Source organism: Nematolebias whitei, chromosome 20 (assembly GCF_014905685.2).
Source record: "Nematolebias whitei isolate Nwh7 chromosome 20, NemWhi1, whole genome shotgun sequence".
NCBI lineage: Eukaryota > Metazoa > Chordata > Actinopteri > Cyprinodontiformes > Rivulidae > Nematolebias > Nematolebias whitei.
In genome coordinates, this window is record NC_056517.1 from 21746827 (window position 1) to 21774293 (window position 27467).

Below are 27467 nucleotides of genomic sequence, written 5' to 3' on the forward strand. Positions count from 1 at the left end.
CTTACTGAAGAGCTTTCAAAGTTTTTAAATAAACTTTTGCTGCTTAATTAATTCCGTTCAGCAAAGATCTGAGAGCTGCATCACCCTGTTGATCTGCTGCTGTAGGCCGTTCCCAGCTAAATGTTTTTGGTGCTAAAATACTACTTTGTCTCTAACAGTTACGTTTGGTGTTTTTCAAATGTACAGCTAATATTTGGACAAAATTGCATTTTTCTGGTGAAATGGTAACAAAGAATCCAATTTAAAAAAGTTCTGTGTCAACAAACACTGAACCACCTTTTTTGAGTTGAGACTTTTTGTGTCAGTGACTGATGGTTTAACAGAAAACTGTAAATACAATTCTTCACAAACGGCCTGAAAATGGGTAGAAGAATAAATTCATAACAGCAAATTCTAGAAAAAGATTGATCCAGACCACTTTAAAACATTTAAAGAAAGATTACTCAAGATTTTTGCACAGTACTGTAAATTTCTACAATAATAAAAGTGGGCGCATTAGTTTGTGATTTAATCTAAGGGGATTCAGCCTCTGGCTAAGTGACGGTGGTAGAATAAACATTGTGAAACTGTTTAAATGCAACAAGAGTTCATTCTATGGAAGGTCAAACTGCTGAGCCAACATCTAAACCAATCAGCTGTTAGACCAGGAGAGAAGACATTTCCCATCATTCCCTGGAAATGTTCTGCTTTTTTAGGGGGTGAGGCTTCCAAAACCTGTATTTCAGTTTCATCCCATTTGGATCAACCATGACGTTGGAGACATTCAGAGTCAAGTTGGACAAACTGAACAGCGATCCTGAGCAGGTTAGCGTCACCTCAAAAGAGCCAAATCGATTTGGGAACCAGGGGTGCTGAGGGTGCTACAGCAGGACGTGGTGCATGATAAGACATAACGTCAAAAACAGCTTTTCCTCAAAAGCACCCCAAATGTAAAAACACATTCCTACAGCTTTGCCCCTAACTGCTGCATTTAAAAAATAATAATAAGAGGAACTATTTTTCTTGGTTCAAAACTTACAATCACAGAAGAAAAAAAAGCTCAAATTTGGTTTTAAATTTTTACATTCCAATTTAAAAGTGATAGCACGACAAAGCTTGTTTGACTTAAAAGTAAAGAGTTCAGTGATTTCGACAGATTAAAAAAAAAATGTGTATACATTTACAACATAATGGAAGCATATTGAAAAAAAATACTTTTAAGATTACAATATATTTGCATGCTTTTATGCCAAAACCATATTTGAGAAGGATTTGTTTACAGTATTTAAAAACAAGTGTTTATTTTCCTGTATGAATCTGCGGAGCCGTCATCAACATTCATTGATTTTACATTACAGGACTCCAAGAGGCTGTAGCTCACATTCTATATACAAGTACTTCCACCGAAGGTGCTTTTTGTGGCATTTTATTTGTTCCATCGAAGCTAAAGATGTTCGTTCTAATTTCTCAATCAAAAAAAAAATCTTTGTTCAGGCTGGATGTCACCACACATCCGTCAGCTGTTTTCAGCCCGAGTGAACACAGGCAGATTATTCTCTATACATCACCCACACATCCCTAATCACACAAAACAAAAACTAAACTGATGTCATTGTCATTTTATTTGCAATCAGTAAGGAGGAAAACATTCTGTATTTAAAAAAAAAAGGGATCTATGCATCTCCGGAGTTGCGTTGCTGCCGTCAGTATTTCACCAGATGAGACTGAATAAATAGTACTTTCACGGTGAGGTGGCTTCACTCCGCGTAGTGCATGATGCTCTCCACGTAGTTGCCAGGAAACAGGCCTGTGACGCCGTTGCACACGCCTTCGAACCAGCCGTCGTCGTTCTTCTTGATGACGTAAATGATGGCGCCCTCCATGAACGTCAGCTCGTCTTCTTTGTCCTTGGTGTAGTCGTAGATGGCCACCACTGTGAGAACACAGAAGACGTTCGGTCAGAAACCAGGCGGAGGACTTTAGCTCAACGACTTTGTGCTCTAGTTTTGAGGCCAACCTTTCTCCGTGTAGATCTTGGGGGCCCACTGCGGGTCCCCGTCAGCGTAAGGGTCGTTGTACTGCACGACTGCGGCGTCCTCCTCTTCGTAGTCCACGGGAGGAGGCGGCGGTGGAGGAGACTCGTCAAACATGGGCAAGTCGTCTGGAGGTGGAGGAGGAGGTGGAGTTGGAGTGTCTGCAACTATTTAATCAGAAATGTGAAGAGAACAAATTCTTGCTCAGTTTGGATGAATTTTGCGATGAGGAGGACGACGGCAGGATCATGCAGGAGTACCAACAACACAAACATGCAGAGGAATGTGGTGAGCAGGCTGCAAGACACGAAAGTCTCAAAAATGATTTTTCATGTTTGAGCCCATTCTGCTGTGACTTTCAAGTGTTTTAACATGCACATACAAAACAAAAATTAACTTGTGCCTCTTAAACAATGATATTTAAAAAATATATACGTTTGCCATCATTAGAACTAAGAAATAAAAACAGTTCTAGGTGACCCAGTGATAATCTAGTTAAAATATTTTCTATAATTTCTCTTTATTCAATGCCAAAGTTTTAGTTTATCATCATATCTATCAGAGATTTATAGACCACTCCACTCACGTGTGTTTAGGGACTTTAATCCCTCTTTACTGTAGTATTTAGGCCCATCAACACTACTCCAGATATTTATTTCTCTTAAATATTTGTCTACTTGTTAAATAAACATGCTGTCATACTCATGCTGTGCCACTAGGTGGCGAGAACGTTCACATTAACATCATATTAAAATACAGAAAAAGAACATTTCCAGTTTGGTTAAAGATTTTCTTAAAACAACTGTAGCTTAATTTGTGATACTATACATGTTTCTCTCAATTATTATGTTTTTAAGCACTTAAAGTACAATGGGAAAAAGATACAATTGAAAATAATTTACATAATAAAATAGCATCAGTGCTGCTTTGCTTTCTGGATCAATAAGTAATAGCAGGCATGCTCAAAAAAGATTATGAATGTTCTTGAAAAAATACTTCATATATTGAAAAGCATTTTTAAAAGTCTGTATTCCTCACTTAAGACATTTGCATGTAAATAAGCACAAATGCAGTAAAAATTGTTCAGTTAAAAATAAATATCTGGAGTGCACAAGGCCTTCGTTTCTCCACAGACTCATTAGAACTAATGTTTTCTTGATAGAAAATATTCTCATTAGCTAAATTTTGTTCACTTTGTCTCGTAAGTGTAACAGCATTTTATTTATAGAAGGTCAAAAATGGCTTAAATCGTAAAAAAAAAAAAAAAAAAAAAAAAGTTTTACCCGACTAACCATTTTCCTTCAGAGTTGTTTCAGGCTGTACAATATAAGGAATATGAGCAACTGAGACATTATTGAGAATTGCATCAGCTGCAATAAATTCACATTTTTTTCTGTCATAACTCTTGGAACATGTCGGTTACCATGATCTGAAACAGCAGTGGGGGTCAATCGGACCGTTACTGGCATGCAGTTTGTGTCTGCAGTTTACTGCAATCTTTTGCAGTATTGATATTGCACCTATTGATACTGCGATAAAAATAAATGTTTCAATATATTGTGCAGTGCTAAAAATTCAATGCAGTGGCAGCCGTTTCATTATTGAACTTTTGAGTTTTCAAAAAAGGTCTTTCCAGAAACTTCTGGGCGTTTTAATCCATGGTATAATACTTTCTCAAGGACTGGCTCAAGGTTCAAGGATGAACATCCAAACAGCTACATTTAAATACATGAGGAAACCTGTTTGCTACATCTTGACCTTCCAATAAGACAATGTGGAAAAACGAGTCAAACTGATCCAGGAAGAAGAGAAAAGAACACCCCACTGACAGTTTTGGTTGATCCAGCCAAAAAGAGAGGACAACAAAATCCTTCAACATCCAAAACTATGAGAAGAGTGGTCCAAAACCCCAGCTGCTTTGATTCAAATAAAAGGCTTTGAAAACTCAAAGAAAACAAATAAAGTCCAATTTTTTTTCTTCCAAAATAAATACTGAAGGAATAACAGGACTAAACATCATACTCTCATACAGTCTACAAATTCCAGCCAGCAGAACCAGCTTTTCTTGTTGACTGACAGAAGCTGCAGGTTAGGATCAGACAGTCTGAATAGCTCCTGATCTCATCCTTCAAATATTGTATGAGAGAAACTAGGATTGACATCTTGCCGTTAGTCGACTGTTGATATTTACAGCCACATTGTAAAGATCTTGCAGCTTCAAAAGAAAAACTGCAAACATTTCAGGATTTGCACCAGCAGAGGACAGCAGAGAGTCTCATCTTTAGAAAACCTCCAATAAAGTACTAATTTGACATTAAACCAGGAACTACAGGTGTAGATAAAAAATAAATAAATAAATAAATAAAAAGGAGGCAAATGTGTTTGAAAGCTATTTAAATTATGAAATTGATGATTTAGGGCGAGCTCCAAAAAGATGCAAAGCACAATGCATGATGGATGTTCTTGGCACAGATAAGGAGGAAGTTACAGTGTGTGTGTGTGTGGCCTCGTCACTTACTGCTCTCCTGCATCCTGGCCACAAAGCCAGTCAGAGGTATCTGTGGAGTCAGCTGGGGCATGGGGGGAGGAGGAGGAGCGGCAGACACTTAAAGCCAGGAAGGAGGCGCAAGGCGGGGGAAAGCAAATGGGAGGAACACAAGAAGAAGAAAAAAATAGACAGAGCCCATCAATCTTTAGGAGTGATCAGAAAAAAGACAAAAAGCAACACTAAAGTTGAAACACTGCACCCCCCCCACCCACCCATCCCCCCGCTCACATAAGCTTTAGTTGAAAAGTTCAGCGAAGTCTGCAGCTGTGATGAGATTTGATCTGACGATCACTGGGGTCAGCAGATGAACCGTGGATTATCATTATTTTCTATCTGACTCCAGATGCTTAAAAGTAGAGAGTATTGCCACAAGGGGGCACTCTACAGGAAAACACATACAGGCTGTAGGTGTCGTGGAGTTTATTTAGACTGGGCTGGAATCCTAAACATCTGGATGATGACAGTGTAATCTGAAATGCAGCCATCAACTGAAAAAGTTTTCCTTACACTCCTTCTTTCAAACATCTGTGAAGGGACGGTTTGGATTTTTAAAATATCGTAGTGTTTATTTACTGATAACTCTAGAGTATTAACCAGTGCTTAATCTGTTAACCAAACAATGCCAGAATGTAAAAGGAGGGGTGGGGGGGTCCTCCGCCAGAAATTTTTTAATAAAGTAGATGCCATTTCCTGGTGCATTTTAATGGATTGTTAAACACCTACATGTACAGACATTTGTAAACAACTGATTCAATAACTATTATAGAGAGCAACAATAAGTAGCCTGACCAACAGCTCTCCTTGTGTGAATAGCTCTGCTTCTCTCAAGCATCCTCACATTTGCTCCAGTACTATCTCCATTGGCACTGCCTTCAGTGTGCTTCAATCCTTAATTCTTTAGTTGTACAATGAGAAGACTTTTTTATTTTAATGAAAGTAAATTGGACTTTCTGACATTTTTATGGCTTATTTTGACAAATTGGCACCGCTGTTTTGATACGTGATATACGCAACAACGTGATTATGCATCAAAAATTTTGCACGTATTTTTAATAAATAATCAAGTTTATTAATGACCCACTTAAACTGTAAAACTGCTTTACAGTTTAGTTGTGCTGTTTAATTGTATTTTTTTTTTGTTTTTAATTAAATTGCCCATGACTGTACTTTTAGGGGGCAGAGATAATTTTTAAGGGTAGAAGCGGAAATGCTTACTTATTAAGAAGCTCGTAAGTGGTGGTTATGTTTAAAATTAGTGTTTATGCAATTATTTTCAGAGTACATATACATATAGGTTTTATTTGTTCAAGGCAGGCAAACTTTATTATTTGTAAGCCTGAGTTACTGGATCCAAGCAAACGGTTACCGGAACACACCCTGTCAAAATACGAGCGTTCCCGGATCCTATTCCAGCAGGATCTGGCTCAAATTAAGCCCTGGTATTAACGCTTTGAAAATAGAAACATTCCTTGAAGCTGCAAGTGTCTGTTCAAAAGGTCAAATGTTGTCAAGAAGACTTAAAAATGTATTGCCCTGTAATTTGCATATGGAGATCACGATCATGACACATTTTGGGGTTGAAGCCAAATAAAAATGCAATCGAAACCCAAGTGGTTCATCTGACAAGACAGACCTGACCGTAAATATTGCCAATGACAGCTGCTTGAACAAAACCTGTTACAGAACTAAAACATAAACTATGCATCAAAACTAAAGGCGGCACACAGATTAAAAAAAAAAAAATAAAGATTAATCTGCACTTAAGAGAAAGTCAACAATTGTGGCAACAAAGCAAACTAAGCTTTAAGAAAGCAGTGGCATTGCAAACGTAGCATCATTTGTGGCTACAGAAGTTATTTTCCTTTAGTTTGTGGCTGTGTTGGTGCAAAGAACGTGAGTTTTTGTGCTTTAGTTGTCAGTTCAGGAGCTTTAAAGCAGGGTGTGGAAGGAAACAGAAGGGCCTTACTTGAATTTTGGCCATAACCAGGAGTGCCTCCGTTAATGTGAGGCTGCTGCTGCTGCTGCTGCTGTTGTTGCTGTAAGGAGAACTGCGAAGTGACCGATGGCGCCCGGCGGTAGGTGCCCGTGGCCGAAACCATAGAGACAGAGGAGTTGGAGGGGTTGTGTCGTGAAATCTGCCGCGACATGGTCCCAAACTGGGACACTGGAGCGGGGCCCAGTCCAGGCCCAGCGGCCACCACTAGAATCACCCACAGACAGACAGGCAGAGTCCAAGGGAGAAGGAGGTTTGCCAGAGGAGAAGGAAAGAAAAAAATACCAGTCATCAACACCATAAAAAAACACTGTATTTATTTATTGTTTTAAATACTGATCGGAGCCCCAAACCTTGTAAAGACAAATCAGATGAAAGGAAATTAGGGGAGGTTAAGTGTTAAATGATAATACTGTTACAGGTTTAAATTTTATAAAAAGTCCCAAGAAGCAGTCTGGTTAAATATTGATCAGAAGAGAAAAAAGATGGATGGAGTAGCAACACAACAAACTGAGCCACCAGATGTTTAGGGAAAACAAATAAATAACTTCAACTTGTGTCTTCAAATAGTTTGTTTATGCATCATCACTTTGAGAATTGATTGAATGTGAGTGTATAGTTGTTTTATTTATTTATTTTTTTAGAAGACGTTAAGCATCTAGTTTCCTTTTTTGTCCTGCCGAGCATTTCCTCCTCCCTTCTCTAGATAAGAAATAATCTCTCGGATGAACAGACTCTCAAATTGGAAAAGGGTGGAACCAGAGGAAGTTCAACTTTGAAGGAACGCAAACAAACCTCGCCGTACCGTCGGCAGCAGAGGTGATTATAGCCGAGAGCGTTCAGAGATTCAGAGGTCGTGATTTGTGTTCGAAGTGATCGTTTCCCTCAAGGATTCAAGGATCAAACACAAACTGATCAAACAGTAATTACAAATAACCAATAATGAATAAAGCTGCATCAGACAACGCAGGATGACTACAGCACCTTTAACCCCCCCATAGAATTAGAGTGAGGACTCAAATTTCAAATTAGTGAAGAGTTGAACTAAAATTTAGCTAATCTCTGAAAGATGGGAAGCAAAACTCCTTAAATGACAGAAAAGAAGTCCAGTTGTTTTGTTTTATTCATTTATCATATCCTGAATAACTGATACCACACCAGCATTTTGAGTGAAAGTAAATGTTTGTTGCAGCTTTAACCAGAATCCCCTCACAAAGCAAATTAAATGAAACATAAATATACTGTAGCTGAACAAGAGAAGTCTCAAAATCACGTTTCTGTTCACAATTACTGTCAGTAATTACCGTCCTTTAGCTGATAAGAATGAAAATCATTCAGTTTGGATTTCTCCCCTCATTGGCGACATGAAACTTAAAAAAATAAAATAAAATTAAGTCATGTCTGGACAGTTTCTTCGTGGAAGAAATGTTTTGTCTTTCATCCAAAAGACTTCATCAGTCTGAGTGCCAACCCAGATCTGAACCATGTTGGCCTTGGTGCTCCTCAGGCTGTTTCTGTGAGTAGCAAGTTGTCCATCTGGCCTAAAACATTTCATTGTTGTGCATGATGATTGATTGTTTTGGACAGATGGTCCCTTTTTGCATGTGCTAAAGCCATTTTCTGTGAATTTAACAGCAGGTTGGCTTGAAACACATCAATGATGACTATTTATAAGAGATCTGGGTTGCTAAGCCTCAGACTGATGAAGTGTTTCAGAGAAAGACAAAACATTTGTCCCAAAATGAAACTTGTCCAGTTGACAGGATTTAGAGTAGTCCCTCGCTTCAGCGTGGTTTGACTTTTGCAGACTCTCTCTGTTGCGGTTTTTCAAAGTACAGTACTGCAAGATTATACACGACAAAAAACAAATAAATGTTCAGGCTGTTGTTTAATATACTGTATTGTTTTACATTATTAATGTTTAGCATATATCTTAGATCTTTGTATACGGTTTCTTTTATTTATACTTTATATTTTTGCTATTTTTGGGTGTAACTAGGACCTTGAGTACACAATTTCATTCCACCTCATGTGCCACGTGATGTGAATAACAATAAAGAACCTTGAACTATATGCACCGTCATTTTGTAGTTTTCTCTCAATGAGCCTACACTGCATCGCCATCTAAAGGACTACATTACCCAGAAGGCAAAGCTGCTTCACTGGAAAGTTTTGATTCGATCGGAAAAAGTTCGGTCCTTACAGTATTCATAGTGACTTTAGCGCTCAGTGGATGCAGAGAGCCAATCAGAACTGGACCAGAACCGAATCAGAACTGGACCATGGGTGGGTAGGTCTGCCAAACCAGAACTAAGACGAACCAGAACTGAGCTGCTGTGTTTTCTGCAGAGCTGGTGAGTAAAAAGGCATTAACATTGTCAAGTTATCTTGATTAATGAACTTTTGCTTTAGTTTAGTTGATTTAAATTTATTTGTTGACTGAACTGTTGGGGGTGTTTCGGAACTTAACCACCTGCGATAAACGAGGGACTATTGTAACCTTTTCGTATTTATTCACCTGGACGATTGAGCTTACAAACCTTTTTGTGACATGAAACTTCTTTATAATAAAGGAGAAAACAGCTGAGAGAAATAAAAACCACCATCACCACAAACAAGGTTTAAAACAAAGGCACAAAAGGCAAACCATTTCATGATTGTCCCAACAGCTTTCACACTGCAAGCAACTAAAAATGAATAAATAAAAGGAACCAAGTATGTCTTGGTCCAGATGTTTGTCTGCAGTAAATTAATGTTTAACCTCTCTTCCCTTCCTCAATATTCTTATTAATTTACAGAATGTCAGAAATAGATGTGTCAAAAAGTAGTGCTTCTACTGCTGGTGTCAGGTTTTTTGGGAGGGGGTTAAATAAATATTCAACTCCTTTTTGCTTGCAGTGTGGTTAGACAGACACCCTTATTCAGAAATCTCTTCCACGAGCAAGTGAGTGATCCACCACCAGCAAGGAGACAAACCCTGGAGTTGATGAGTCTCACCTATGGGTGGAGGTGGGGGTGCTGGGGGCGGCGGCCCGGCCATAGGAGTAGCAGGTGGAGGCATTGGAGGAGGAGGTGGTGGGGGAGGAGGAGCGAACATGGGCGGGACTGAAACAAGTACTGGGGGTTAATTGAAGCAGGAAAAGAGTCTGCAACATCTCTGCTCCATTACGTAAGAAGCCCTCAGCGCCCGGAGGAGCGCTTTGACTTTTTCAAAGCCAAGCGTATTTCTGCGATGCGTTTCCATGGCAACCTGCTTGCTGCGAGAGCAGACAGCCATTTGCTGCTTAACTTGATCCTGGTACTGAAGTCAAACAGCCGCAGACTTTGAAAACCACTTCTGTCTAAGCTGAAGTAAACCAAAAGAGTAAGGACGTCGTGGTGTAATGCAGCTGTGTGTGCAGCTTGTCCTGGGTGGTATACAAGCTTTACTGGTTGAATGTACAGCAGGAGGCCTCACACAGCTTGGCCTATTTACACAGTTGAATAGAGAATCACACAAAGAGCCTTGATAATCCCTGCCTGGTAAACATTGGCTTTCTGTAGTGCACTACTGTCAGCAAACATCTTTTATTTACACCTGAAGTAATGCCTTTACTGTGTGAACGTTTATGAAGCCACTGTGATCCATTTTTCTTCTATACGTTTTGTCAGTGCAATTCTCGTCCTGCAGTTTTCAAGCTATTTCAACAAATCTTGAAATCAAAACGTTTAGCTCTTTCAGGACAATCCTGCTATGACTTTGGGTATTTGTGCGGATTTAGCTTTTTTGAAATATTTATCCTTTTCTGCCATTGTTTTCCACATAGAAAATCAACTGAGCTCATCTTACATCCTTCAAATAGATCTGTTTACAGCTTTTTACTGCTGCTTTCACATTTTGTTCTGCTTCAGCTTCTTTCAGCTTCCTTGTGCAAATTTAAACATTTTTTTCAGATACTTTTAGCTAATTTCAGCTGTTTTTCCAGCCGTTTGTGCTCCTTTTAGATTCTTTCTAACTACAACATTTTTGTGCTTATTTTAACTCGTTTCTGCTCATTTCAGTTTCTTATACTCCTTTCAGCTTATTTCAGCAAGTTTCAGCTTTTCTATTTCAGCTACTATTTAGCTGTTTGCTAATTTTAGTTTTTTCAGCTAATTCTACATTTTTGCCACTCATTTAAACTTCTTTCAGCCTAATTCAACAAAAATGTGCTGTATCTACTTCCTACTGGTAATTTAAGCTTCTTTTGCTGTTTTAGCTTCTTTTTAGCTTTTGCTTATTTCAGCTTTTTGTCAGATAATTTCCACTTTTTGGGCTAATTTCTGCTTCTTTAAGCCTAATTGGACACACTTTTCTTTCTGCTTTCTTAGGCTAATTTAAGCTTGTTTTAACTTTTCAGCTAGCTTTTACGTTTTTCGGTTTTTTTTTTAGCAAATTTCAGCTGTTTTCAGATAAATTCACATTTTCTTTTACTTTTTCTACTACTTTCTTTTGCTTTCAGCCAAATTAACTTCTTTATGCTAATTTCAGCTCCTTTCAGCTTTTTTTCCTGCTAGTTTAAACTTTTCTGCCATTTCAACTACTATTTTAGCTGCTTTTATGCTAGTTTTAGCCTTTTCAGCTAATTTCACATTTTTCTAGCTCATTTCAGATTTTTTCGCTTCCTTCTGGTAGTTTAAGCTTCTTTCTGACTTTTTTACTAGTTTTTGCTATTTTCAGCTTTTTTTAATAGCTATTTTCCCAACTATTGTGCCGATATCTGCTTATTTCAGAGTCAGAGTCAGAGTCAGAGTTTCTTTATTGTCATTCGCACCTCATGTGGTACATGTGGTGGAGCGAAATTATGTACACAGGGTCCCAGTTACATCCAACAATAAAATGTATAAGAAAAACAGTAATAACATCTAAGATATGAACTAAGAAAAACATCAACTAAATATACACTAAGCACTCATAACATAAAACATTGAACATCAGCACAAACATGAACATGAGTCTGTGAGCAGATGTGCACGCATGAACACATCAACATTGAAACAGATCAGCAGCAACATGAAACAGATCAGCAGCAACATGATATGGTTTTTCACAGTGATTATTCTAGTTAGAGATTCATGAGTCTAACAGCCTCAGGGTAGAAGCTGTTCCTCAGTCTAGTGGTTCTACACTTAATGCTCCTTAACCTCCTTCCTGAGGGGAGTGGGGCAAAAAGTGTGTGTGCTGGGTGGGTGGGGTCCTTCATGATGCAGGTGGCCCTCTTCCTGCATCTGGAGGTGTAGATGTCTGTGATGGTGGGGAGACTGATTCCAACAGATTTCTGTGCAGCCTTCACCACTCTCTGCAAAGCTTTTCTTTCTGCAGCTGTGCAGCCTCCATGCCACACATTGATGCTGGAGCACAGGATGCTCTCCACTGCACACCTGTAGAAGGAGGTGAGGACTGAGCTTCCCAGACCAGCTCGCCTCAGCCGTCTGAGGAAGTAGAGTCTCTGATGAGCTTTCTTGATCAGGCTGGTGGTGTTGTTGCTCCAGCTGAGGTTGTCATTCATGTGTACACCCAAGTACTTGTAGCTGGAGACCACTTCCACCGCAGATCCTCTTATGTTCAGGGGGGTGTAGGTGTTTTTGTTCCTTCTGAAGTCCACAATCATCTCCTTTGTCTTCTTCACATTGATGTGAAGGTTATTCTCTCTGCACCAGCTCTCCAGGTGTTCCACCTCCTGCCTGTAGCTGGACTCATCATTGTTTGTGATGCATCCCACCACCGCTGTATCATCTGCAAACTTTACAATGTGACAGCCTGGATGGGTAGCTGCACAATCATATGTGAGCAGAGTAAACAGGAGGGGGCTCAACACACATCCCTGAGGAGAGCCAGTGCTGAGGGTTATGGTGGAGGAGGAGAGGTTGTGGATCCTCACTAACTGTGGTCTGTTTGTTAAAAAGTCTAGTACCCAGTTGCAGATGGAGGGGCTTAGTCCTAGTGTGGATAGTTTGTCCATCAGGGTTTGGGGGATCATGGTGTTGAAGGCGGATGTGAAGTCCATAAAGAGCATACGGACGTAAGAGTTTTTCTGCTCCAGGTGGTTGAGTGCAGTGTGGACCACAGAGGAGATTGCATCCTCTGTTGATCGGTTCTCACGGTATGCGTACTGATGAGGGTCCTCGTTGATGTTGATGGTTGTTTTGATGTGAGTCATGACCAGTTTTTCGAAGCATTTAGCGACTATCGGGGTGAGGGCCACTGGCCGATAGTCATTCAGACCAGTCACTGTAGAGCTTTTTGGGACTGGGATGATGGTGGCAGTCTTCAGGCAGGTGGGAACTGTCTCCAGGGTAAGTGAGGTGTTAAAGATGTCTGCCAGCACCTCACAGAGCTGATCAGCACATTCCTTCAACACTTTTCCGGGGATGTTGTCTGGGCCAGTTGCTTTGTGCGGATTAATCCTCCTGAAGGTACTCCTTACTTCTGCTGAGGTCACGCTGAGATGCTCTTCATCCGGTGGTGAGGTGAGTCTGGTGCTGGGTGGTCTGTTCGGGTCTTCAAAGCGTGCATAGAACTTGTTGAGGGCATCAGGCAGAGATGGGTCTTTGGGACATTGTTCACTCCTTCCTTTATAATCTGTTATGCACTTAATGCCCCTCCACATGCTCCGAGGGTCTTGTGAGATGAATTGACCCTCGATCCTCTTTGCATATGCGGCCTTGGCCCTCTTAATACCAGCAACCAGCTCTTTTCTTGTCCTACTCAGCTCCTCTGAGTTTCCAGACCTGAAGGCAGTGTTCCTGGCTTCCAGCAGGGTACGCACCTCTGCATTCAGCCAAGGTTTTCTGTTTGGGTAGCTTTTAACATTTCTGATAGTGGAGACTGTGTCAGTACATGTACTAATGTAACCCAGTACTGAGGATGTGTATTGGTCAAGATCAAGCGAACCTCCATTTTCAGCAGCTTCTCTGAAAACCTGCCAGTCTGTTCGGTCAAAACAATCTCTCAGTATGGGGCCACTGTCCTGGATCCAACATTTAACTTTCTTTTGAACCGGTCTGGAGCGTCTCAGCGGGGGCATGTAAGCAGGAGCCAGGAAGATTGAGATGTGGTCTGACAGTCCTAGGTGGGGGCGGGGTTCGGCTTTGTATGCATCTTTTACGTTCGTGTAAACACGGTCCAGCGTGCGGTCTCCACGTGTCGGAATCGTCACATGCTGATAAAAGCTTGGGAGACAGTCCTTTAGATTCACGTGGTTAAAGTCTCCAGCTACCACGTAAAGAGCCTCGGGGTGTTTGTTCTGCAGCGAGCTGATGATATCATGAAGCTCCTGTAGTGATTCATTAGCATTAGCGTCCGGAGGAATGTAAACAACTGTGATAAAAGTCACTGTGAACTCGCGGGGTAGATAATGTGGCCGACATTTCACTGTTATTTGCTCCAAAGCCTTCGAGCATGAGCTATTTACAACAGTACAGTTCGTGGACCAACTCTTACTCACGTAAATGCACACTCCGCCCCCCCGTGATTTCCCCGTTAGCTCGCTGCAGCGGTCCGCTCGAAATAAAAGTCTGTCATCCAGCTGGAAGACTGAGTCCGGCGTTTCACTTGTAATCCACGTTTCCGTGAGGCAAAGCACCGCACACTTCTTCATCTCTTCTGAGGCGCCCGCTCTCAGACGAAGTAAATCCACCTTGTTGTCCAACGAGCGGACATTCGACAGAAAGAGAGACGGCATGGGGAGTTTACCGGCTTTAGCGTTAGCTCGTAGCCTCACCATAACCCCCGCCCGGCATCCTCTCCTCTTAAGCCGGGAGCAGCGCTTCCTCTTCTGCCCGCTGGAACGCCTCTGCTGCAGCTTCCAGGTAGATGACTTTAAGATCTGCATTCTGCCGAGCGTAGCTTTGAGTTTGTTGCTGATTTCTGCTATATTTCGTGGCAAATCCGCTCCTATTCTCATCAGTTCGGTTCGGCTATAGTTCACACGCATAAATCGCGCAGAGTCAGGCACAGAGTCAATATCAAAACTTCTAAAAACTGGGATGGTACCGGGAGCCTGTGAAGCTGCAACTGCTCTGAGCGCGGCCATCTTGTTCATCTTGTTATTTAAACCTAATTCAGCAAATATGTGTGCTTTCTGCTTTCTTCTGCTAATTTAAGCTTGTTCTTCCATTTCAGCTACATTCAAGCATTTTTTTTAGCTAATTTCAGCTGATATTCAGCAAGTGCTTCTGAAATAAGCATTCACACTGCAGTTTCACAGGAAATGCAATTTCTCAAGTTGGCTTAAAAATGCATATTATGGTTTGAAAAATGTTTTATTTTTAATTTCATATTCGTAGTTGCACCATGTACCAAAGTACACACTGGTTCACACGGTTCTGTACAATGTGTAAACAGAAAATATGTATTCTCCTCATTTGATGCCCATCTTGGACATAATCCCCCAAATAATAATAAAAACTGCAGAGTTAAGCTTTCTAAACACTTAAAAACTGTCAAAAAGTAAAGGCTAATTAAGCTCACCTGGTCCAGAGTTGGGGATGGAGGGTGTAGGCACAGCGATGGGAATGCCAATTCCACTGCCACTGTTCTCCCTGCTGCCGCTGCCCCCGCTGCTACCACTGACGGACGGGGGGAAAGACAACTTCATTAACAACAACAACCCATCAATACTCGGTCAGTGAATATTGGCACTACATCTCAGCTTATGTTCTAGTTTTGAAACCACCACTTCTTTCCAGTTATCTATATAATTGAAAGTATTACTCAACATGTGTGTAATACTTAAAGCTACATGCGTTTTTGTACACAATGATTCAGGCGGCTTGTTCAGACCGCGTTGCAGTGCGACACACCCTGTTGAGCAAGACGTGAGTCACTCCGGACAATAACAGAAGGAAATTTAATCTACCAGAGTTGTGACCTTTATTGTCACAACTACCTCACAGTTTAGTGAATTCAAATGTTCAAACCAGTAACTCTTGTGATTTCAAATTAAGAGCTAAGAGGACACTTAAAGAGGTAGGGGTCACAATAAGAAATGACATCAAGACTTATACATTTTACATTTCCATGTAAAAAAAAAAAAGAAAAAAAAAGTGATGAATTGGAGCATTCTGCCAAATTACCAATAGTTGTTCTTGTTTAAGGAGTCAGGTTAGACTTGAGTGCAGTGCTGGGTTTATTGGAGCACTTGATATTAGAATATTAGACATGTGAGGGGGGAGTATTTGTGTCAGCAATGCAGTCGCTCCGTTTCATCCTGCGTTTGACCTCAGGGCTTGTAGATCAGGGGTCTGGCCGACTAAATCCTACTGCTGCCATCTCTTTCAAAGTGAACTTGATCCTAATTTCTGCCCTCTCTCTCTGCCTCTTTCAAACCCAGCACTTTGACGGACCCTCCCCTGACCCGTTTTGCTCGCGTCTTCTTCGTCTCTACAGAGATTCCTCGTTCGTTTCCCAGACTCCCCACACTTTCCATGCCACTGAACCCAAACTGACTCGCCCCAAATCTCTTTACCCCCCTCTTTCTCTTTTCATCAACCCCTCCCCACCCTCCTGTCTGAGCCCTCAGGCTCTTCAGACACAAACAGGGTTACTGCCCCTCTGAAGATGATGACGATGGCAGCGAGAGCAGAGCGCCTGCAGGGGATACAGGCCAAACAATATCAGGTCATCCCTCTTTTGAAGTAAACGCTACACTTCAGCCTTTCTACTTGCTTTGGATATATCCAGCTCCATCCCTTTTTTCTTTAACACAATTACCTTTTCCACAACTCGTTTACATTTTCCTGCTCCTACATTTCAAAATGCAGCAAAAATAATATTTCACCACCTTTATACCATATCACTTTATTTATAAAGCACTTAATGTATTCCTGCTGCTACTTTCAGTCAAACTCAACCTGTTTTACGTTACTTTTACCTGTTTTATAATTTTGAATTTACTCCCCATGAAATGTATTATAGACACTCAGGAGGTATTCCGATATCTTCTCTATAATTAATCTTTCTAATCTGTAATAGGTTTTTAATCATCCAAATAAAAGAACTAAACTAATTGAAATTTGTCAATTTTAAATGTTAACAATAAAAACAAACATTGAAAATCTGGTAATACTTCCTATGGTGACTTTTATAAATTAAAAATAAATAAAATAAATAAATGAAGCAAACAAACCAATTAAAAAATTATTTACATAACTATGAAGCACTGTGATAAAGTGAAAACTAAATTAAAATAACACTTTTTGTTCAATAAAAACACCACAGCTTGGAATATAAAAACACACAAAGACTAAAGCAGTACATTATTACGTTCTTTAAACTTCTAATTATTGATACTAATACACCTGACTAGTATTTATTAAGAAGTATAACAGAAGCACATTTAAAAAAAGAAAATATGGGATTTCATTGTGTAACAGTATTTGTGTCAGCCCTTGTGAGTGAATTAAAGCTACTTTATTTTAGTAGAAGCCTGCAGACAAAAAAAAAAAAACCTAACAAAAAACACTCTTTCGGCTGCTCCCTTCTTCAAGGGTCACCACAGTGAGTGAAGATTTGGCAAATGTTAAGCCGGACGCTCCTCCTGAGGCGACCTGGGCTCCAACCCTGCAACCTCAGAATTACAAAACCGCCGCACTGACCACCTAAACCAGGGGCGTCCAAAGTGTGGCCCGAGGGCTATTTGCGGCCCTTAGAGGGATTTTGTGTGGCCCTAGACTATAATTAAAGAATGGTATAATTTTGACCCAAAGGCTTAAGATGTTTTTGCAGATGTAGACCTTCTTTAAATTTAATAGTTATGCTTTTTAAATGCATTTTTTAGGTTTAACAGCAAAAAAGATAAAAAATAATCTTCTCAAAAGGTGTGAAACTAACAGTATAAATATTTAGCTATAATTAATCTCTTTATTCTACAACAAACCTTCACTGACCTAACAAAAAGTAGAATTTTGGATAATAATTCATAAAACTTTGTTAAATACCGATATAACAAGTGTTTTCAAAGAAAATAATTTATGTTGAATTAATAATCAATAGAAATTGAACATTTTTAAAAGAATATAAAGTGGTATCGTCGACATACAAGTTGATCAACTTTATCAGTGTCCCTTCAATATGACTCCGTTTTCGCGACCGCCAGCTGGACGATTTTTCAGAACTTCGATGACCCATTTGGGCCAGACGTAGTCCAAATGGATGATTGAAGCTCCACCCCATTTTTAAAGGGGGTGGAGTTTCTTTTGCCTCAGAAAAATTAATGAAAATGAACTTTCAAAGTGCAAGAAGTGGTTAAAAATGAGGAGAAAAAAATTCACACTTAAAAAAAAAAAAGTCCTTAAATTCAGACTTTTCTGGCCTGCGAGTCCTTTCATCTGGACAGTTCTGGCCTATCTATGAAAATGTTAGGACACCCCTGACCTAAACTGAACCACCGCAGATGTCATAAGCCTGCAGACAATGTCCTGGATAATTTGTACAAGAACTGAAATAATAATTGGGAGTGCTTTATAGTTTATTATTTGAGAATAATAAAACAGTTTAGGAACGTTACAGTAACACACGAGGAAGGATGAGGATAGCTGAAGAAGCCGAAGGCTTAATGAGGCATTTTATTTCAGGATGCATCCAAACATCATCAAATCATTTTGTTCAATTTTAGTATAGCTGAAGCAGAAATCTGCTCCTAAATCTCCTGCCTGCAGCTGTGATGAGCACCAACTCTAATAATAATGACACCTGCTTGTCGATGACCATGTAATCTTCCCTATATTACATAATAACCTACAAAGGGAGCCTGTATTGAATTCAAACCTCAGCCGAGTTTGGCAGAGACTGATGAGCTGAATAAACCCAGCTGACGTCATGCCAGCGTAATCAAATAGTAATACAGCAATAACAGCAGAAGTGGGGTAGGCTCGACTGGATCGGGCTTTTAAAATGGACCTCACTGCAGCGTTAGGCCAGTTTGGTTCCAGTGGTGCTGCAAAGTTCTCCACATTTGTTTTGCATTTAGTAAAGCTAGGAGAGCAAGAGAGAAGTTGGACATGAAGAGGAAAGATTTTTAAAATTTGTAGTATTTATTAGCATCACAGTCAGCAAAACAGGCTTTTTAGCTAATGAGACGACTTCAGTCGCTCATAACTCTAATTTGAGAAAAGTGCCTTTGGTTTTCCGCTGCAACATGTTTGTGGACCAATCCCTGAAAGTAGTGTTCAAGGGTGTTCACAATACTTTTTTTTCCTTCTCCAAAGAGCACTTTATATCAGAAGCTTTCACAGATATTAATATCAGAGTGATTCTGGTCGGGGCAAGAGCCCCTCCAAGCCTCATCAGACAAATGCAGGATTTAGAGCAACAGAGGAAAGGGACGAGGTGTGAAAGTGTTCTGAGCTGCTGAATAAAATGCAGATTAAAACCATCAAATGCAGAGGGAAGCAGAGTTTCTGAGATGATTTTTACTCACTATGAAAACTCTGACAACATCAGCTCTAAAGTGTAGTTCTGATTCAGCTCTTACAAAAAAAAAAAAAAAAAAAAAAAAAATTCATAATATCCTACATGGAAAATGGAGGAACTGTGGTTCTAAAATGTTTTGTGCATGAATTTAAATTAGCAAAATTGGGTCTGGATTAAAACTATTGGACAAAATAAGGCTGTTTAAACAGATATCTACAACAAGTAAGACAATAACTGTTCAAAACTTGTTCATAAACCTTGTTTCAAAAGAGCTGAACTACCCTTTCATTCTGTCCAGAAGAACAGGCACAGTAAGCGTCTTGCAAGATCAAAATACACCACCAACTCAACCCCATGGTGGGCGTACACCCCCCCCCCCCCCCCCCGTTTACCCTTTATTTATACAGGTAGTCTCATTGAGTCACGAGAACTCATTTTCAAGAGAGACCTGTTTTTTGGGGGGGAACAAATGGTGATGGTGGGGGTTAAGGGGCTTTCTGAGGGGCCCAGAGTGGGGCAAATGAGGGTGGAGGCAGGTGTGGGTGTTTCACGTTTTTCACCCACATTTTGGTGCTGATGGTACCGGAAGTGAAACCAGTGACTTTCCGATCACAGGCAGGCCCATCTTCTCTAACTGCGCCACCACTCCCCCAACTTATTCAGGTTCATAAAACAGAGTGTAACCTTTTACTTAAGGCTAGGGGCCTTAGGTGGGAACGTTATGTATATAGGTTCGAAGGGAGGTGCAGTAAAGGTATAGTAAGAAGGTGTGGTGTGAGAAGATAGCTAGAGATGAGATGTGCAAGGACTAGGCCCGTCATGATAAATTTTGCAGGGCAATTAATTGTCTCAGAAATTATTGCAATAAACGATAATATTTGAAATTTGACAACAAATAGTAATTAGTAATAATAATAATTAGTAATTATTGTCAAATTTAAGAAGAAATGTGTTAAATGTGTGTTATTTGTTTTGCGTGCAGTATAAGAATGTTTAAAACGAAGGGTGTATAGTGAGGGAGTGAGCAGCGTGTCTCTTTAAGAAAAATGGGAGGGAGGCCCCTTGACGTAACATGGGCTGTCTCTCTTCGGTTCTCAAAATGGCGGATGCTCTGTGTGGTTTGAGCTCTTTAGCATAGCATTTTTCACACACACAAAAAAAAAACCCAGTCAACAAGTTCTCAGCTTCTTTTTGCAGAGAAAAACTTTTTACACAAAGACACTGGTTTCAATCGTGAATTTTGGAGCTTCAACGTTTTTTTTCCCCGAGGTTGGCCTGTTAGCTTAGCTCATAGCTTACATTCTCAGCTTAGCTGCTTTTAATGATCCAAAAATGTGATTTTGGCAGTTAAAATGCATTTTAAAAAAGAGAAAGGGAGGGTTCAGTGAAGAGCACCGGAGCGTTTTCAGAAGAAAGAGACACGAAGAAACAATAAAGCCAATAAATGAAAATGAGTTTGATAATTTTCATTTATCGGGCGATTAATTCATTTATTGTTTGTTGCGACAGGTCTAGCAAGGACAATATTATTATTTAGAACAAAAAAATGAAAAAATACAAAGTTTTCAACTTAACAAGCTGGCAACTCTAAAGAGTCTTTATTTAGTTTAGGTAGTACCCAAAATCCCTTAGTTCAGTCTGAGCTCAACAGTTTGTAATCTTTAGTCTACAGTAATCTGTCTTTCAGTTGTTTTGGTCACTTAGTGCTTCCAGTTTTGGTGGTAGTTGAGTGGTTACCACATTGTAAGTTAATTTAAGGACACAAAATATAAAAAAATGCTAAACAAAAAATAATTTTTCTGTTTTGTTGCATGTCTCGGTTGTACTGGATGTCCAGTCGTAGTTTAAACACAAAGTGAAGAGTCTTCATCCACTTTGCTCTTTTTTTAATTTACCTGTGTGTGCGTTGCCTCTGGTTGAGCGACGCCGTACGTCCCGGGCTGTTCTGCTGGCCATGCTGGCCACCCAGTCGGGCGGGACTGGTCATGTAGTCGTTGGGCACTGTGGGGGGCTTCACCGGTTCCAGGGTCTTGTAGGGCGTGTTGCGCCTGCAGCAGCCAGAAAATTGGAAAATAAAAAGTAAGCACGACAAATAAAATTTCATGCAATTTCAATCAAAATGCAACTTTCTGACTTATAACTAAATGCTAATGTAACATTTTTAAATAATTTTAGATTACTCAGGAAGGAGTGATCCTTCTTTATGGAGACTCTTACCCAAGCGTGCCACACCCGGACATCGGCGGGCTGGGAGGCTTCTGTGTTGGCGGATTGGTCCTCGATAGTGTTCCTGCTCGGACTGCCTGGTTGTTTCCATGTTGCTGAGGTTGGAAAGGAGGGGGAATAAAAAGCAGTTGCTTATTTTACAAACACATTCCTTCAGGCGCAGTGGATGAGGAGTATTTATGTGACTGAAATGAAACGTTACAAGCTGCTCAGATGACAACTCTTCATCATTCAGCTGACTTCATTTGAGGGGTATATCATCCCAGCCAGGACGGTGTTTATCTCAGTAACGGCGTGTTTGCAGAGTACTTTTATCCCCTCAAATGTGTATTAAATTAATTTAAACTTACAAAAGAAAATTGATTTGAGTTTTCTGAGAAGCCTGTAAACTTTACCTCCACTACAGAATATTTAGGGAGTATTGGACAACAGGACACTGAAATTAAAACATGGACAAGTCACTACAGGGAGGGGGCTACATGTCTGTTAACACGAGAAATGACAATCATCACAGGTCGAGGGATTTGATGTGAAAGGGACATGAATAGATGTATTAATATATGGGAGTAAAATGGGTCATGTGACAAACTAGACTTACCTTGGATTTTAGCCACTTAGTGTGGGCGAAGGAGAAAACACAACAAAGAAAGAAGAGAGAAAACGCACGTCAAAATGAACATGTCTGCACGGAACAAAGTATAAACCAGAAGAAAAAAAAAAGATTTGTTGTTACACAGAGTAAACATTTAGCTAAACCTGGGAAGATCAGCCTGGGGACACACTACCAACTCAAAATATGTAACTTTTATGTCATCTCAAATATATAAAAGCAAAGCAGTTGCTGAAATAAAACCAGCTGTCATCAGAAGATTGTAAACTAAAAGATTGACCTGCTTTAGTGTCCTAAAACAGACTGTTTATATGTTTGGTGTTTTTTTTTAATGATTTATAATTTATTTTCTTGAAAACTATTTCCAGATGAACGTGTGAGCTGATTTTATAAACGAGCCAGGACGTTGAGCTGCAGATTAACTGATACACGTAGCTCATCTATAATGCAGCTTCCTCTGTGGCTTTTTTGAGAAGCATTATAGCTCCACAAATGCACAAGACAAAGACACAATGAGATCAAATCCACAGTAATTTAGCAGAGTTGTTTGCTTCTTGTGGCACGGTGGCTCAATTGGTAGAGCTGTTGCCTCTCAGCGAGAAGGTCGCCGGAACAAATTCCAGCCGGGGGACCTTTCTGGGTGGAGTTTGCATGTTCTCTCCGTGCAGGCGTAAGTTTTCTCCAGGCGCTCAGACTTCCTCCCACAGACCAAAAACATGCATGTTAGGCTGATTGGCAACTCTAAATTGTCCCTAGGTGTGAGTGAGAGAGTGAGAAAGGAGGATGGATGTTTGCCTCTTTCAATAAAACTTTCAACTCAACTGTGACTGGAAAAATTTACATTCAGATGCACCTCTCAACAAGATTTTAACTGTTTTATGGTAGAGATGATACAAGCTAAAGTTTCTTTATTATCCCCAAGAGGCAATTAATTTCACAGTCATTAGGTACAAAAAACATCCACAGTAGACAAGACATTAAAATACCAGTTCGTTGAGAAGCCTGATCGCTACAGGGATGAATGAGTTTTTCAGTCTGTTCGTTCTACATCTGGGCAGCAGAGAGCCGCGTCCAGATGGAAGCAACCTGAACTCACCATGGAGTGGATCTGTCAGAATCTGCGTCAAATCTCATTTATCTTCTAAATCATTATGACAATGTTTCAATGATAAGATTATGGACAGACAGGCTCAACATTGTGAATATTATCAGATTCATGCAGATTTAGCATTTTGTGCTGGGATAAATCTACTGATCTGTGATAAAGGAGCTACTAGTGGTGCATCTACACTCCTTAAGGCCACTGTAGTCCCTGATAGAGCGGTCATTTCTAACCCAAACCCAGAGCCCAGCCCCGCCCGACCCGGATTCGGACCGGACCATAATAATGTGCTTAATGTGTGGGTCAGGTCGGTGTTTGGCTTTTTATTGCGTCAGGGACGTGCGCGGCCGACAATCCAATATATGCAAACATGGTTTGCCATACAGGCACCTGCCGCACACGGCCATTTCACCACATGCTGACCGGCTGGTTGAAAAAGGTAAAAAGTTCAGTAAGGCTTCAAATGGGACTGTATTGCAAGGAAGCGATCCATCAGCTCAAATGGACGTTCATTCAGCCGCTGCACTCAGCAGACACGCGTGACCAACAACCCAAACAGGTGAGATCACAAGATATCCGACATGTCAGAGCAGGATGCAGGCAGAAGCAGGGGAAGCATTGAATGTGCTTTGACTGCTCTTCAGCTGTGATGTTCTGCCCCCCTCAGCCGCGTGCATCCACCGACCGTTAATAATAGTTGGTGATATAAGCAGTCAAAGCTCAACTAAAATGTCTGGGATTTTTTTGGATTTGGACCTGTAATTACTGTTAATTCATCGGATCGGGTGGGGTTCGGAGATGATGGCTGCAGGCAGGGGTCAGGTTGGTTTGGATTATTTGGACCCGAGAACAACTCTAGTCCCTGATGACTAGAGCAGTCATTTCTAACCCGAACCTGGAGCCCGGCCCAAGCCGGGCCATAATAATGTGCAGGTCGGGCCAGTGTTGGACTTTTGATTGCGTCAGTGGACGCACAGGGCTGATGATCCAATTATATGGCAACATGGCCTGCCATACTTTCACCAGCCGCATGCGGCCATTTCACTGTGCGCTGACTAGCTTTGAAAGAGGTAAAAAAAAAAAAAAAGTTCAGTTAAAGTAAAGAAAGACATTCAAACAAATGAGACATCTTTGTTCTTTCCTTTAGAAGGTGGTGGTATAATTTAAAAAAGATTCAGCTGCACTCAGCGGACGCGCATGGCTGACGACCCAAACAGGTGAGATCACAAAATATCCGACATGTCAGAGCAGGGTCTGTGTCTGAATAATGCAGAATGCAGGCAGAAGCAGGGATTTAATGTGCTTTGACGACCATGAAAGGACAAACACCCCCTCAGCTCCGATCTTCTGCCCCCTTAGCCGCGCACGTCTGCCGACCGTTAATAACTATATAAGCAGTCGAAGCTTAATTTAAAATGTTGGGGGGGGGGGGGGTCGGGTTCGGACCTGTAATTACTGTTAATTTGTCGGGTGGGATTTGGAAATGATGGCTACAGGCTGGGCCGGATTTATTGGGCCCGAATGCAACTCTATTGATGACTCACTTTAATCTCATTTTTAAAAAGACTCACTCAGCATAATCCCTAAAAATATATTAATCTACAGTAAAAAAGAATAATAATAAAAATAAAAAAAACATCACTTCTAACAACTGCTGTTTCAAAAGAAAAGAATTCAGCTACTGACACACCAGCAGGCTTTTGTTGTGAAGCAGAAAACTGTTTTCAAGGGTTCAGCCTGGAACTAATCCGGTATACTCCAAAGACCATCTTTCTGTGAACAGCAGCCAATATTTCTAGGACTGAGGGATATTGAGATAAAAAGATATCTGGACCAAGTCTTCCCATTTGGAGACCCAGTTACCACCTCAATGCAGAAGTGCACATGAATCGTGTGTTGTGGATGTTGCAAACTATGTAGAAAATATGAGTTTAGTTCTTGTTACCACAATAAAAAAAAAAACTCAGGCTGAAAATAATAAAAAGCAAATATAACATGTTGGTCTTTTTTTGGTGCACATCATCATGTTACTAAACCCAGTACACAACCAGTACTGAAAAGGACATGGTGTAGACGTCGTTGGTACTCTTACAACACAATACAGAAACACATCATTTATGCAGCAGCAACTACATGATAATGTGAACAGTGTCACATTTACATGATACAAAAGTCAGAAACACAAAGAAATATACCACTGAGAAGAAAAACATGCAAAGGCAGCGTTTGTTACGTTTAAAGCACCATAAGTTCACCACAACACCACGGCAGAGCAGACAGAGCGTTTGTAGAGTGCAGCATGAGATTGTTACGTAACTTTTATCATGTTTACAGCTGTTCTATGGATGCCGCCATTGTTGACCCATTTTTTTGTCGCTTCAGCAGTTTTTGTAGGGAAACAAGAACACATGGTAGTTGACATCCAGCCACAAATTTTGCCAATAAGTTTTATTGATTCTACATTTCTTGCTAATTAGAGTGTCAAAGATGGAGGACAGTCCATACTGATATGGCACTCTTCAGATTATAATCAGTTTACATGTATTTTGCTTGCTCTCTTTTTATCTTTATTTTCATCTTAATCAGACTCAACAAAAGCTTTTTTTAATTACTGCATGCAACCGTAGCATGACATTTTCTCTTCATTTTAAATGTGCTCAACAACACTCACTTTGTGGAAAACAAAACCAACATTTAGGCCAGCAGGAACCCTCAGGCAGCTGCAATGGGTTTAACGGTAAACTGAAGCCAATAGACAGGATTATTTATTATCATTATACGATTGAGTCTGGTCAGTAAGTAAACAAAGTCAGGCCTCTGACAGCTCAGACACTTTATGAATTAAGATGGAGTATTGACATCAAGTATTGATTGGCTCTTTGGGTTGTGATATTAGAGTTATTTTGGGATGAGGACTACAGCATAAATGTGTGGGTGTTTTTGTTACACCACATTCACCGACTAAAGACGGCACATATGAACCCATTTCAAGGAGAGAATCTAAAGAGATTTGGCTCAAAGTAAACTACAATGTTCCTAAAATAAACAGCAAGCGGCTTTAAATCAGCTGGGAAGCTCAATAGTTACACTCATTTGAATTTCTTATGCAAAACTTCTATTGTAGTGCAGATTGTTTTCAGACAGCACAGTCAAATATAAACCACTGCTGTCCAAGATTAAATTATGGATTATGGACAATTGAACGGGGATTCTATGGGGGGAAAAAAAACAAAACCAGTATCTTACCTGTTGCAGGTCTCGTCTTTAAATGAACTGAATTTTGAGAAATAGTTTAAATGTGATTAGAATAACAAGCTAATGGCTAGTCAAAAACTAAAGTGGCTTGTTGCAATTTTTAAAACAATTGCACTCTCAAAAAATTCATACCAGTTCATGGAAACCTTATTTTATAAATACTGCATAAATCTTTTGCATTACATGGTTGTTTAGATACAAATATATAGCTTTTTGTGAGTGCAAAGAAATGGCAGCTAGCTGCAGCTTCAGTCTCAGGCACTACTTGTAGAAATATTGTTTCAACTGGAACATTCACAATGTGAAACAAACAAAAATTGTGAAGTGCAGTTTGTGTAAACTGATAATTTTGAGATTCGAGTTGCTTTCAGACTGTGCTTATTAGATGTTAAGTTATACATTTTTATGCAGGTATCTCATCAATATGGTCTATTTTTTTTCTTCAAACACAGGTTGTTCAAGAGAGATTTATGATAGGTAAGAAATTAAGTGTTAACTTTGTGATCAAAAGATCTGAACTATTTAAGTTCATTACTCAAAATATGTTTGAATAATAGATTTTAAAAATTGTAAAAGCTTCTTAAAAAGGCTTCATTCTGCTATGGTTAATTGGTCAGAAATAGTTGACAGTAGCAATATTTGAGGTGTGCCAAACATTTTGCCATCACCTTTCACAGAGACGTTAAAGATTGGACTGGCTCTTATTTCACAGTTGGTTTCACTTGAATCTATTCTTTAACTACAGTTACAGGTTTCTTATTTTTTATCCTTTTTTGTGCTGAGGTTTTTTTATTTTTGCAACTTGCAACTTTTTTGCAACAAATTTTTTTGTATCTCCTCTTTCCTCGTGTTTCCTTTTCTTTATCTAACAAAAAAAAGGCAGCGCCTCTCATGAGGCTGCAGCCTCATGCACCCCATCTCCCATGTCTGTTGTTTGGTTGTTTCTTTGGACGGGCTGTACTGAAATGTAATTTCGTTGTGCTTCTGTGCAATGACAATAAATTCTGATTCTGATTGTACCGATGCTTGAATTTTACTCATTTTTAGGATGCCTTGAATAAAATTATTTGCCAAGTGACTAAACAGTCATATAAATTAGCATGATGATGTATTTAAACGCCTGTATCAGCTATGGAGTCAAAACTCAACAAGGTTGATTAAACAGAACAACTTGGCGCTTGAGTTTCTATTTTACACTTTGTATTTTGTTTACTTAAACAGGATTTAAAAATAAGTACATTTATGAGAAGCTACATGCTATTTCCTGTAACCAGTATATCACTGAATT

General features: G+C 40.0%; 1 protein-coding gene across 9 annotated transcripts in view; it reads right to left on the reverse strand.

Moving 5' to 3' along the window:
• Positions 1 to 1586: 1586 nt before the first annotated feature.
• abi1a (abl-interactor 1a) overlaps positions 1587 to 27467 on the reverse strand; it is a 60828-nt gene continuing 34947 nt past the window's right edge. The window contains exons 4-12 of one of the 9 annotated variants that reach the window (XM_037693869.1): positions 21811 to 21825; positions 21204 to 21307; positions 20882 to 21034; positions 15045 to 15142; positions 9551 to 9658; positions 6527 to 6760; positions 4531 to 4617; positions 1997 to 2179; positions 1587 to 1912 (exon numbers count right to left, since the gene is read on the reverse strand). In XM_037693869.1, the coding sequence (XP_037549797.1) occupies positions 1737 to 1912; positions 1997 to 2179; positions 4531 to 4617; positions 6527 to 6760; positions 9551 to 9658; positions 15045 to 15142; positions 20882 to 21034; positions 21204 to 21307; positions 21811 to 21825 (1158 nt within the window). In that variant the 3' untranslated portion in view covers positions 1587 to 1736. The remainder of the gene's footprint in view (positions 1913 to 1996; positions 2180 to 4530; positions 4618 to 6526; positions 6761 to 9550; positions 9659 to 15044; positions 15143 to 20881; positions 21035 to 21203; positions 21308 to 21810; positions 21826 to 27467) is intronic. The other 8 variants (XM_037693870.1, XM_037693861.1, XM_037693866.1 and 5 more) reach the window with 8 other exon arrangements.